This window comes from Sebastes umbrosus, chromosome 7 (genome assembly GCF_015220745.1).
Source record: "Sebastes umbrosus isolate fSebUmb1 chromosome 7, fSebUmb1.pri, whole genome shotgun sequence".
In the NCBI taxonomy this organism is placed as follows: domain Eukaryota; kingdom Metazoa; phylum Chordata; class Actinopteri; order Perciformes; family Sebastidae; genus Sebastes; species Sebastes umbrosus.
Genome location: NC_051275.1, coordinates 4,429,505 through 4,442,787, shown reverse-complemented (window position 1 = coordinate 4,442,787; position 13,283 = coordinate 4,429,505). Strand labels below are relative to the sequence as shown.

The 13,283-nt window shown below is 43.3% G+C and overlaps 1 protein-coding gene across 1 annotated transcript in view; it reads left to right on the top strand.

Moving 5' to 3' along the window:
• The window catches only part of foxo1a (forkhead box O1 a), a 28,698-nt gene extending 16,432 nt beyond the window's left edge, over positions 1-12,266 (top strand). The window contains 3 exon segments of the mRNA XM_037774375.1: positions 7,194-7,388; positions 8,127-8,519; positions 8,521-12,266. Of these exon segments, the coding sequence (XP_037630303.1) occupies positions 7,194-7,388; positions 8,127-8,519; positions 8,521-9,315 (1,383 nt within the window). The 3' untranslated portion in view covers positions 9,316-12,266.
• The last annotated feature ends 1,017 nt before the right edge of the window (positions 12,267-13,283 follow it).

Sequence of the window (13,283 nt, the reverse complement as noted above, 5' to 3'; positions counted from 1 at the left end):
ACTGTCAAGCTCATAAACTATTACACCAATGACTAAATATCCTATGACTCGGACTTAGGTGCAGACACTTGCAATTCAAGTCATTTGATCTCGTCTTTATTGACCATTGATGTCCAATAAATTAGAAATCCCCCCCATTAAACAAGCAGGCAGAAATCCCCCTTAAATAAAGCAAAAATCCCCCAGAAAACAAATTATATTTGATTCATGGCTGTTTGAGGGTAATTTGGTTTAGAAAAGACTTTTAAAACTGCTTCCAAAAAACTATTTGAAGTTGGGTCAACTCCTAGTATCTTTAGCCAGAAGAACTGACTCTATAATAATAATAACTATTACCTCTTTCCTCTTGCTCACGTGTGCGACCAGCCCAGTTGCACAGCAGTTCGTGAAAAAGTCACAAAATTGAATGTATTGGTTCATGTAGATAGACACGAATTTCACATTTTTTTCGAGATGGTCAGCACGAAATCAATTCGTACGTAATCCACGTACTTTTGAACCGGGAAGTATAGAGAGCATAGGGAGGAGGTCGGGGTGGATGGTTGGGTAAAAAAACACAGGAGTTTCACCCAGGAGTGTCCCATGTGAAACCACAAGTCAAAGTTGATTTATTTTTCACGTAAATTTCGTATTTAAGTTACAGCACTTCTAGAGTTATTTTAACCCAAACCACTATCTTTTCCTAAATCTAACTAAGTAGTTTTTGTCACGTAACTTCTGTACTTAAGTTACGCCACTTCCGGTGTTATTTTAACCCACACCGCGATCTTTTCCTAAATCTAACTCAGTAGTTTTGTTGCCTAAGCCTAACCAAGTCAATCTTTTCCTAAACCTAACTGAGTAGTTTATTTTGAAAAGACTGGAGCGGCCGGATTCGTTGTTGAAAGTCTTGCTAAGCGTCACGAAAAGAAAGGGAAATTTGTGTATATAAAACATGAATCAAATAGATTAAATTTCGTGACTATTTCACAAAGTGCCGTGAGACTGTGTTCGTGCGTTGGCTCCAGGTGTTAACCGCTTTGATCACAGCCAGTTCACCACCATGCACCACTTTTAGTGTACCTGATTTCATAATCTATTGGAATCAGTAGTAATCGGCCTCTGGATCACAGAATACTAAGTGCATCTGACATAAAGGGGAAAAACCTGCCGTGAGTATATCTTTTGATGACTCTGTGATCCCAGTGAGTGGTAGATCCCCGTCACTTGTCGCCCGACCACCTCACCTGGAGCCGTGCGCTCAGCCTCATAGTGTTGTTAAGCGGGCAGACCTGCTGAGCTGGTGTTAGGCTAATAACAGGTTTACACATTTTCTGTCTCGACCACATTGCTCTAACTCCGCCAGACTCAGCACAAAGCTCCAGACATGACCAAGCAGCAGCTTTAGGGCTACTTACTTTGGCGGTTAGAAATGGCGCGCTATACCCTATAGGTTGTACTCGTCACTCAGCCGCAGACATTACACAGAAAATAGCTAGTTATAGTGCAAGAACACACCTACTGTAAAGCCTGAAACATGGGTAACGAAAGGTGAAACAGGCTGTTCAGGACAGCCACCGTTTCTCTAATGAGTTCAGTGGAAATAGTGCAGGGAAACCACAGTTTTTTTTCACTTTCATCAGCTCCATATCTCTGCTACATGTGTGTGAAACTTCTCAGAGAACTGCTGGCGTGTGAGTTCGTACCAGCTGCACGCTTTCAGTCGGTGAGGAGGGAGCATTGCGGCAGATGCTTTATACCTATAGCTGTACGGGCTTTGCAGTTGAGGTTTCACTTGTGGCTTCACTTGATTCAAAGCAGCCCTGCAAGTAGGTGGTGCAGCGCTCTATTGGGGATTTTTTCATTAGACAAGTTGACATTTGAGCAGCTCTGAGAGCGTCAGCACCTCGGTCAGTGTGCCAGCATCTGTCTGTCTGCCACGGTCTCCGGTTTTCTGCAGGTAGTTTGCTTCCGTCTGCAGGAGAGAGTGGGAGAGGACAGGAGAGGAGAAGTAAAGGAAGGAAAACAAAGGAGATGAGGTGTGAAGAAAGGAAACAGGATGAGGAGGGGAGAGGGCAAGTAAGGAAACGAGATGAGGAGAGGAGACGGAAACAAGATGAGGAGAGGAAAAGGACACAAGATGAGGCGAGGAGAAGGAAACAAGATGAGAGGAGAAGGAAACAAGATAAGAAGAGGAGAAGGACACAAGAGGAGGAGAGGAGAAGGACACAAGATGAGGAGAGGAGAAGGAAACAAGATGAGGAGAGGAAAAGGACACAAGATGAGGAGAGGAGAAGAACACAAAATGTGGAGAGGAGAGGGACACATGATGAGGAGAGGATAAGGAAACAAGATGAGGAGAGGAGAAGGAAACAAGATGAGGAGAGGAAAAGAACACAAGATGAGGAGAGGAGAAGGACACAACATGAGGAGAGGATAAGGAAACAAGATGAGGTGAGGAGAAGGAATCAAGATGAGGAGAGGAGAAGGAAACAATAGGTGGAGAGGAGAAGGAAACAATATGAGGAGAGGAGAAGGAAACAATATGAGGAGAGGAGAAGGAAACAAGATGACAAAATGTAGGAGTTTGAAGGAGGCGAAAGAAGACAAGGAAAGAAGGAGATGAGGGAAGGAGACGAGGAAGGAAACAAAATAGTGAAAGGAGAGGAGAAGACAGAGAAGGAGATGAGAGGATGAGAATAGAAGAGAGGAGATGAATGGAACAGGAATAAGGTGAGAGAAGACAAGGAGAGGAGATTAAAAGGGGGAAAGGAGATGAGAAATAAAGAGAAGGAGAGAAGGAAGGAGAGGAGGAGAGGGTGATGTACTGAACACTGTGGCCTTTCAGTAGTGCTGCCAGTGAGGGAGTTTAAACCAGCACAGTGTGTTCCTTACCGATGCATGCCCACTCTGACACACACACACACAACCCCTCTTTCTCTATTTCTTAAATAGCCTACACGCAAAACACATTCTCCTGCACTCTCACACTCACACTCACACCACCCAGACGGCCTTACTGCAGCCTCTTGTTGAGTCATGACGTGTCCGTGTAATTTAGTTTCAGCAGTCACACGACAGAGCGAACATCACTTTCATTTAATACCAGTGTGACATAAGGGATTAGTGCCTGTTGCTAAACTTAAACTCTCTGGCAGTGGTGGGGGGGGGGGTGTTAGAGGAGGGGGCCAAAGCTAAATTTGCGGTGTCCACTTGGCTCACGGCGCTGCGGCGTCGCATTCCATGCCTTTTTCTCTGCCTCACGACCGCCGCGCTTCCTGTGAGGCAGGAAGTCAGCTCTGTTTCCTGTCACAGTCCCCTTTCATGTGGTCACTTCCTCGTGTTTTGCCAGCGCCGCTCTGTTCTGTTGACTCAGAGAACGGAGGTGGTGCTCTTCGCGGTGGGCTCGGGCACAACAGAGAAAAGTCTTTTTATTATCTCTGGCTACATGAGCTAACCTTCAGAGATACAGCAATGTCAGGTTACTGCATGTTTTCACAACAATTTTTGACTTTTTTCAACATACTATACTATGACTTTTTAGTATTTGTTTTCGACATACTATACTATGACTTTCTTATGACTATGACTATAGTTTATATGACTATAACTAACTGCAAGTAACATTTAATGTGTCTTTACACAATCTTGTTTCTTTTCCAAAACTGTCTCCATCATTTTGTTGCAACTTTTTTGTGCGAAGAAACAAAAACACTCTACTCTCCTTTTTTATTATTGTCATATTTTCATCCGACACAAGATATGACCGTCCTCGAGCGGCGGTAATCAGAGCTCAATTCTGTGAAATCGCGGGGTTTTGTAACCTTGCTGAGGAATGTTGATTGTGATGGCTGCCTGGCTGGGAATCCTGCCTTTACTGTTTCCTAAGAGATACTAACAAGTTGGCTCTGATTACGATTGAACTTTGCACACAGTGATTAGCTGGAATGTTAAGATTCCTGTGTACCGCGGCCAGAGATAAATCAGTGTCACACTCGGTCGCTGAATCCAAAGGAAACAGACAGAAAAAATGATAAATTAAAAAGAAGTCTGTTAACAAATGTAGCGAGCAATGTGTCATAACTTTTCATTCATATATGCATGTCCATGTGTGTGTCGCTATGTCTACAACTGTGTGTTCATGAGCGTGTGTTCATCCCATATCGCGTGTGTTTTCAAACCACAATATCACTGACTGCTGTGGAGAGAGGAACAAAATCAAAACCATACTGGGCTGCTGTTTGTCCTACTGCCATTGCACTAAAAACATGAGCTGGCTCACACACACACGCACGCACGCACGCACGCATGCACGCACGCATGCACGCACGCACGCACACACACACACACACACACACACACACACAGTGGGAGACGAGGCTTTTCCATTGGCCCCACCAGACACCATCAGCCACATTCCCCACACGGCACTCCGAGTTCTGCCGAGTTCTGGTACTTCCCATCAGGGTACGTTTTATGACCCTTCACTCGTACTCCCTCTCTTGCATCAAGACTTTTAAGCTGGTTTTAGAATGTTCTCCATCATCACAGCACCCAGCATACCGACTGAGAAATAGGCCAAAATAGAAAGCCGAGCCTCCGAGGTGGAGAGTTTCTCCTTCCTGTCATCAGCAAGATATAGGGCTGTAACAGGACATCCCGGCGTCTGCGCTCACATTGCAGTCATTCCTTGTTGCAGCACAGCTGAAATTACCAGCACTCTTAGCGGTCATGGGAAAGAGAGGCTCATGACCAGACTTTACTCCTCGCATTTTGTCATAGCTACCGATGTGCACGAGGAGGAGGAGGGGGGAGAAAAGCATTTGCTAGGCTAATCAGGGAAGGGCTGTCACGTCCCTCAGATCCTGCAAACTAGCCCGAGACTATTGGCTGAGGCAGTCGGGTCATTTGATTCCGAATTTCATTCATTTGTGAAGGGCCAGTGTTCAGGCGGGCCCCCATGTGCCCTAGCGCCTGGGGTCCTCCAGTGAGGACAGGAAAGAGGTGGAGAGAAAGAAAAGTAGAGAGAGAGAGGAGAAGAAGAGGAGATGTTGCAAGAAATATGAGAGACAGGAAAGTGAAAGAAGGTGTTGTGGCTGGAATGAAAGGTAATAGAGAGCAGATTAGTCAATTAATTGATCAGTTGATTGTCAGAGAATTAGTCAACAACAATTCTGTTAATTGATTAAATCGGTGACTCATGGATGTCAGTTTACTTATCACGAGGAGTCCTACTCAAACAGCTGTATCATGTCTTCTGTGTCTCTGGAGGGAGCTTTTCAAAGTTGGAGAAAACTACCCTGATGATGTCATAGTGATGTCATCAGGGTTATCTCAGCTCGAGCTTGAGACTTACAATTGTTAACTGAAAGTCTCCGTTACAAACTGGGGTTGTGGCGTTTGAAAGATGTCGGCATTTAACAGTAATGGTTTACTAAAAGATGATATCAAGTTGCATTATGGGAAATGTAGGATGCAGTTTACCGATTCCTGAACTTGCCGTATCGGCCGATACCAGCATGATAAAAAAAATAGTTACTTATTATTTGACAGCTGTGACAAACTACCTCCAATCAGTGAAGGCTGCTGTTTTGGAGCAGCGAAGAAGAATTGATTTCTGGTTAAACATGTTGATTTTTTTCTGGGTTAATAAATTATGGTATCGGATCAGTGCGTAGACTGGCGTACTCGCCGATACCCGATCCCGAATTTTGGGCAGTATCGGATGCATTTCCAATTCTGGTATCGGTATTGGAACAACTCTACCAGGGACTTAAAGTCATGATTTGGTGGCCCCTTCTTTTTCGATTTTAGCCATTCTCTTTTTAAATATGTCTCTTGCAAGTCTACCAACTTTATGGAAGTGCAACATTGAATGGCTGGAGTACTCCTTTAATCTCTGAAGTCATTTATGAAGAAAAAATGCCCCAAATTTGCTGTTTCTACCTTTTCAAAATGCAAAATGCTGCCCCCTTTCTCTGTCTTATATCATTGTTTTGGGCTGTTGGACAAAACAAGCCATTGAAGACGTCACTTTGGGCTACGGGAAACCGTGATAAGCCTTTTTCACAGTTTTCTGATTTTATAGACTAAACAAATCATTGATCACTTAGTCGAGAAATTAATCAACAGTGAAAGTAATTGTGGCGTATAGGTCAAAGTGGGACGAGATTTCCGAGTGAGGAATGAGAAGAGATGGTGGAGATGAGGAGAAGCAGAGGTGAAGGCAGAGCAGAGGGCAGACTGTGAACCAGATGTGAAGCAGTGACTCACAGCAGGAACAGGCCTGATGACGTTAGCTACTATGCACGCGAAGCTCTGCATGTGTGTGTGTGTGTGTGTGCGCCGGGAGTTCCAGCCTTTCTTCCAAAACAACAAGCTGTACACATGCACAGTAATGTCTGGCCAAAGCTATTACTTCATGTTGTGGCCCGGACGCACAACGATACGGAGCCAGAGTGTAAATCATCCTCTGAGGGTTAAATGGTCACTTCAGTAACAGTTTGGGCTGATTTAAATTTGAAAATCATAAACAGTTTGAAAAACACATGTACAGTAGTGGTTCCAGTAAAGTAGGGCAGAAGTGGTGTCTCACTCTCTGTGGTTTGCTTAGAAGACGCTTGCCCAATATTCTCGCTCTTGTTTGCCGTGTTTTAATAATGCTTCACTAGCTTCCTGCACAAAAATTAGTTTTTCCACCGGGGGTGTCACTAAGCAACGTTAGAGCACTGTATTAATGTGTCTGTAAGGAGGAAAGATTAGTCTGTTTCCTCCCTTTGATTCTGTACCGGTTCAGACAAGACACGTAGTCAGGTGGAATGTGAGTGTCGGTGTAATGCTGTTGTACAATGGGCCCCTCTGTTTTTGTGAAGGAAATAATAAAGGCCCACATGTACAGTATGTTTGGAGATAAGAGTGTCTGCAGTTTAATCCTTGTTCGTTCAGGATGTATTGCTCATGGAGTATTGACTATCTATTGTGTGTGTTTGTTGTCTTTGAATTGCACATGGCATTAGATTGTTGAGTGACCTTAAAATCTCCCCTTTCTCTCCTGTAAGTCAGCTGTCGAGCCAGATGTGTTTTTTGTACGGGTGGATTTGCACTTGTATGCCAAAGCAGATCTGTGGTGTTTGGAGAAAAGGGCAAACACAAATCTCTCTCTGTTTGTCTACTCCTCACCTCACCCAGCGTCTCTCTTCCTCTCTCTCCTCCAGAACTCCATCAGACACAACCTGTCGCTGCACAGCCGCTTTATTCGCGTCCAGAATGAGGGGACGGGGAAGAGCTCGTGGTGGATGCTGAACCCGGAGGGCGGGAAGAGCGGCAAGTCGCCGCGACGCAGGGCAGCCTCCATGGACAACAACAACAGCAAGTTTGCTAAGAGCAGAGGAAGAGCAGCTAAGAAGAAGGTAAATAAATCAAGAATCCAGCTTTTGTGCTCCGTCATCGCCAATATTTAATTATTATTTTAGAATTTACGAAAAGGTGAATGGTTGGCACAATGTTGTTTTAGAAAACAAAAGAAGCTGATTTTGCTAAATGTTTTCATAAATGATTATGATTTTGAGTTCTAAAAGCTGAGCTGGTTCATATGTCAACATAATGTATGATGATAAAGACCAGGCATCATAAGGGATTTTATATTCTAAACAACAACAACAGTGCGATGCTAGTGGAGAGTGGAATGGTAGTAAGAGCGAGGAAACTTTAGTAGTGTAGTGAACAGCTGTTAAATAATAATAATAATAATAATAATTACTTATTTCTTTTTTTTATCACGCTGGTATTGGATGAGTACTCAGTATCAGCCGATACTTTAAGTTCAGATATCGGAATCAGTATTCGGATGGAAAAAATGGTATCGGACATCTCTAATAAGATTGTTTGGTAGTCATATCCACACTTCTAACTAATTTTCTTATTTTGTCTTAAAGTTGTCATGTCTGTAAACATCCTTTGAATAGCCGTTCTCAAGATATTATGACGTTATTGATAGAATACTTTTGTATTATATATTTTTAGTAGCCTACCATCCACCCCTGTGTGTTATTGCCAATGGTTTCTGCCCAAAACACATGTTACACTGACTGTCTCTGGCACATACAGTCTGTCTATGGTACACTGAGAGTCTCCTTGTCTCCCCACAGCTGTCCCTGCAGGGCGGCCCTGACGGAGGCGCCGACAGTCCCGGCTCCTACTCCAAGTGGCCTGGCAGCCCCAACTCCCACAGCAACGACGACTTTGATGCGTGGAACAGCTTCAGGCCCCGTACCAGCTCCAACGCCAGCACTCTGAGCGGCCGCCTCTCACCCTTCATGCCCGAGGACGACCTCGGGGAGGCGGACGTGCATATGGGCTACCCGGGAGCCCCCGGGGCCAAGATGACAGCCACGCTGCCCAGTCTCACGGAGATGACGGGCTCTCTGGGGCACAGCTCTGAGAACGTCATGGAGAACCTTCTGGACAACCTGAACTTGCTCTCGCCCAACAACTCTCAGGTTGGAGGAGGGGCGACGACCCCCTGTTCCTCCCAGTCCTCCCCCCTCTCCGATGATGCAGCCCAGCCCCGGGTACCCCGCTTACAGCTCCCCCAGCATGGTCCCGCAGCCTCAGCAGGAGTACCGCAAGTGTGTGTACGGCCAAGCGGGAATGAACGCCCTGTCGTCCATGCCGCTGCAGACGCTGTCAGAGAGTAAGCCCAACTTCGGGCCCAGTCTGGGCCCGTACAGCTGTCCGGCGGGGCTTCTGAAGGAGCTGCTGACGTCGGATGCAGACCAGCACGGAGAGCTCATGCCGTCAGTGGACACGGTGGTGTCTCAGTCCAGTGGAAGCTGTATGCTGCCGCCATACAGCAGCAGCCAGCACGCAGCTAAACTCATGGGAGGAGTAAACGGTCATCCACACGGTCTCTCTCACAGTCACCCCCACAATGTGCACAGCCAAGCCACGGCCACGTCATCGGCTATGAACGGCCGCTTGCTCATGTCCCTGAGCCACAGCGGGGGTTCCACGCGTTTGCCAGCAGCCAAAAATCCTATGCAGATGCCTTATGGCCTCTCCAGCCACCTCAGCGCAGGAGGCATGCCCGGTGGCTTCTGCCCGCTCAACACCAACGGGTACGGCCGACCGGGCCTGCAGCAGCCCATGCACCCGGAGAAGCTGCCCAGCGACCTGGACGACATGTCCATCGAGAAGTTTGAGTTCGACATGGAGACGGTCCTCCATGACACTCTGATGGACGGGGACGTCCTGGACTTCAACTTTGAGCCAATGGTGACCCAACAAGGTTTCTCTCATGGAGTGAAGACCACCACACACAGCTGGGTGTCAGGGTAGAAACTGTGGTGCTGTTGCTGTTTGGTAAAAGGCACAATCAGAACTCATCTGAGACAAAAAAAAAGTGTATCTTAGGATGTTTAATCCTCAACCCAACAACATTTCTGTTTCAAAAATACTCTTTGGATCATTTCAGCAGACTGAGACTGGTCGTGATCAGCATCTCCATCAGAGCCCCTGAACTGGTGACGATGAAATCTGAATTATTTTTGAAATATCAAATCATTTGTACAAACCAAGTGCCAAACATTTTGCCTTAACGTAAGAGCCAAACTGAAACACACCTCTCTGGTTTACTCACCAAGGTTGCAGTTACTATACAGCGGTCGTGTCTGCCACTTTTGCAACTGCCAACTACATCTCATCATCATCAGCAGCAGCAGCACAATCTGTAGAAGTGCACAAACTCACACCATGATGTTTACTGTGTTTCCACAATCAAACTCTTTGTATGTACAGAGTGGTGATAATTGATTACCACTACGGACGAATTATGAAGGTAATCTGGCTCATGGGTTTGTGGACTGACATGATGTAATGTGAGAGACTTCTCAAGGGATCCTCGGATGATGTTACATAATAACTCACTTTGTTATTGCCTGATATGTACATAATGGCATCACACAGTTTGTAAAATCAGGCCTCTTAGTGTATTTTCTAAGACTGTAAATAGTGTTTACAGAGCGGAAGGCAGCAGAAATGAGCTCACGTTGAAAACTGGATCCGATTCTTTTAAACACACGTCGAGTGGATAGGTCTGTGCTCGAGGTTTCTCTTCAGTCAGGCTGTAAAATGGTAACACACTTTCTGATTTATTGTACATACATTAAGAATGTATATTAAAATGATGTAGTAGATGTTTACTGGATTTAGTATATATTTGAGACCTAAATTATTTGTGGTTAATATAGATTTTATGCTGGTGCATAACGTGCACTCAGACATCAGAATATTGTTCTGAGTCCTTCGTCACTCTGAACCTTAATACCACAGAGGCCTATTTATTGTGCCTAAAAAAGTAGATATCGACTGCAGGCTTGAAGGGTTTTATATTGTAAATGTCTACGGTCCAGAAGATATTCAAATCCAGCAGTCTTGAAGAAAAGTACAGTGAATTCTTTATTTTCAGTTCCCTGCTTTCACTTTTTTTTTGTTCGAAGTCAAGAAGAAACTGTAGATTCTTGTTGTTCCTGAACGCTTCGCCGCTATGTGAATGTTAAGAGGTCAAGGCAGGTTGGTGGATAAAAGATATTCTCATAGTCTAACACCTGCTAGAGATTGTCATTAAAGACACTGTGAGGAACCAGCCTGTCCCCTGTTCAGTTTCAGAAAAAAAATTCTCAAAAGGTTAGCGTGACTGATTTAAATTAGTACAGTATGATTCCTTTTGGTCCAAAAGAGCCGTCTGATGCTATCAGTAGGATCAGCTTTACCGCCCCTCCTACCTCTACCCATCTCCACGTCTTTTTAAATATTTGATAAAGTTAACATGTGACTTCATCTTCTTAATAACAAGTCTATTTCGATTATTTTTCGCCCCTGAAAAGCGCCACTAAGTGTTAAGTATTTTATCTAGCATGTATATTTGCATTTTTCTGACTTGCTTTTCCCACTCGTCGCTGTACTAACATTGAGCTTGTCAGCCTGTCAGTGACTTAATATGCAGAGTCACAAAATAGTGTACAAGACCGTGGCTACCTTTGTGAAGATGGCGTCTGTAAACACGACTGCTTCTAATGAAGTCGACTGGTTCGGTGGCTGAAAGACAAACTAAAACTGCCTATTCTACATTGGTGTTTATTGCGTGATTTATCCAGAAATCACATATATGTCAGCGCGTGTCTGATCTTGTGTTGTATGCAGGTTTTTATTTAAGTCATACTACTAATGAGTTCACCTCCAACCACGGGGGGAAAGCTCTTTAATTGAGGTTTTGGTTAAAATGAAAACTTGCATACTCCGGATCAGTAACAGCACATGATCTGACACCGCTGACGTAGATTTTTCAGAAAGCCGGGGAGCGGGGCAGGTTTTAGAAGAGTAAAATGACTTAACATTTCAAAAGGCCGTTAAAGAAGCTGCTGTTTGGCTTTGGTGCCAGGTGTTGCCTTTTCTTACCCAAACATGCCACAGTGTACTATAGCCAAATTTGCCTTTGAAGTCAAAGTGATATATTTAGCATTTTTATCATGTGATATGTTCAGAATTATATATATTTGTGCCGGTCACTCAAGTCAGGATAAACTGTAATGAATCCATGTAGTCAGTGTCACAGGATTCACTCTAAAAGTAAAAGAGCTGTACTAAGTAAATTATATCTCTACATTTTGAAATGATTGAATCTATGCATTGTATTCCTTAATTTTATGTTGCTATTTTCCTTTTCTTTGAACTTATGACAGAGATATTTTATTGTAACATAGCGCTGTGAGATATTATGGTGTCGTTGTTGTCAAAACTCTATGTTCCAGATAGTTATATGGGAAAAAAATGAAGTTTATTTAGAAAAATAGATGATGCAGTGATTAATATGCTAAGCTTTTGTAAACTGACAATGTTGTATTTCTTGTATGTAGCTACAGTTTTTAGAAAATAGCATCAAAAAGCAAATTATTGAAAAAAAAAAATGGAAAGATATATTGCATTTTTAAAATGGAAAACATAAGATTTAGTCTGTCGGAGAAGTCCTGCTCAGAACGCAGATTCTGGACCAATTTTTTGTAATTTTATGAGTAGAAAGATATTGCACTTTTACTTACATTTTATAACAAAGTGCTCCTCGTGACAAGAGGAAGAGTTCCCATTACATATTTTAAAATACAAATCTGTTACATTGAACTTATATACAGGAATAAATTGGAATTGTGCTGTGTGATTTGCAATCAATAAGAATATGTAACTCGTTCAATATTAATGTATTAAGACCTGAATAAATGTACTTCTGTGTTAAAGATGTGTCAGATTTGTCATTCAACAATAAGTTGATATCAGCACCTTGGAGTTTTGGTTCGGTACAAACACGATCAAGAGAGAGAGCTGCTCTCCAGGCAGACATAATCTGTCACCATTTGCTGAAGCAGGCTGGGAGATGAGATGGAAAGCTGGTGGACTATTGAGCTTACAGTATTTTGTTGTAGAAGTAATCTGCCTGGTTGTCTAAAACACCATAACTTATTTTTCAGAATAGAAGTAAGCTAGGTGGGAAATTTGAATGGCAAAACAACAGTTTGAAATACATCTAATGCAAGAATAATGATTACATTTTCCAATACATGTAGCCTATACATAATCATGACAAAAAAGTATCTGGAGGCTAATTTGGCTTGTTTAAACTTAGAAAATCAGATAAGCTAATATGTTATGGCTACTCTTTTTTTTAAATAAAGGGGACATATCATGAACACTTTTTCAGTGTTTGTGCACGTACACTTGGGTATATGGAGTGCCTACCAACCCACAAACTGTGAAATAAGACAACCCAGTCAGTTTTTTGTGGGCTGCCTGGATCAGAAAACATGTGATTCAACAAGCTATTCAGATTTGGCTCCCCTTCCTATGTTACACGCTGGCTCATTAGAATATATCAACCACAGCTTACCTTTGCAAAGGTGCAAAATATTTTTCTTGCAAGCCAATCAGAGCAGACTGGGCTTTTTTTGGGTGGGGCTCTTAAAGAGACAGGTGCTAAAACGGAGCGTTTCAGACAGAGGATGAATACAGGTATATTCAAACAGACAGTATGAGAAAATATTGTGGGCTTTTTTTATATTGAAGCATGTTAACATGTTCTAGTAGAAACTAAAATATAAATATGAACCTGGAAATAAGCATGATATGTCACCTTTAACCCATAGCTACTAGCTTAAAGGTCCCTTATTGTAAAAAGTGAGATTTTCAGGTCTTTTATTTTATAACGCATGTTGAAGTACTATATAAATACTGTTAAACTATCAAAACGCTCAATATAC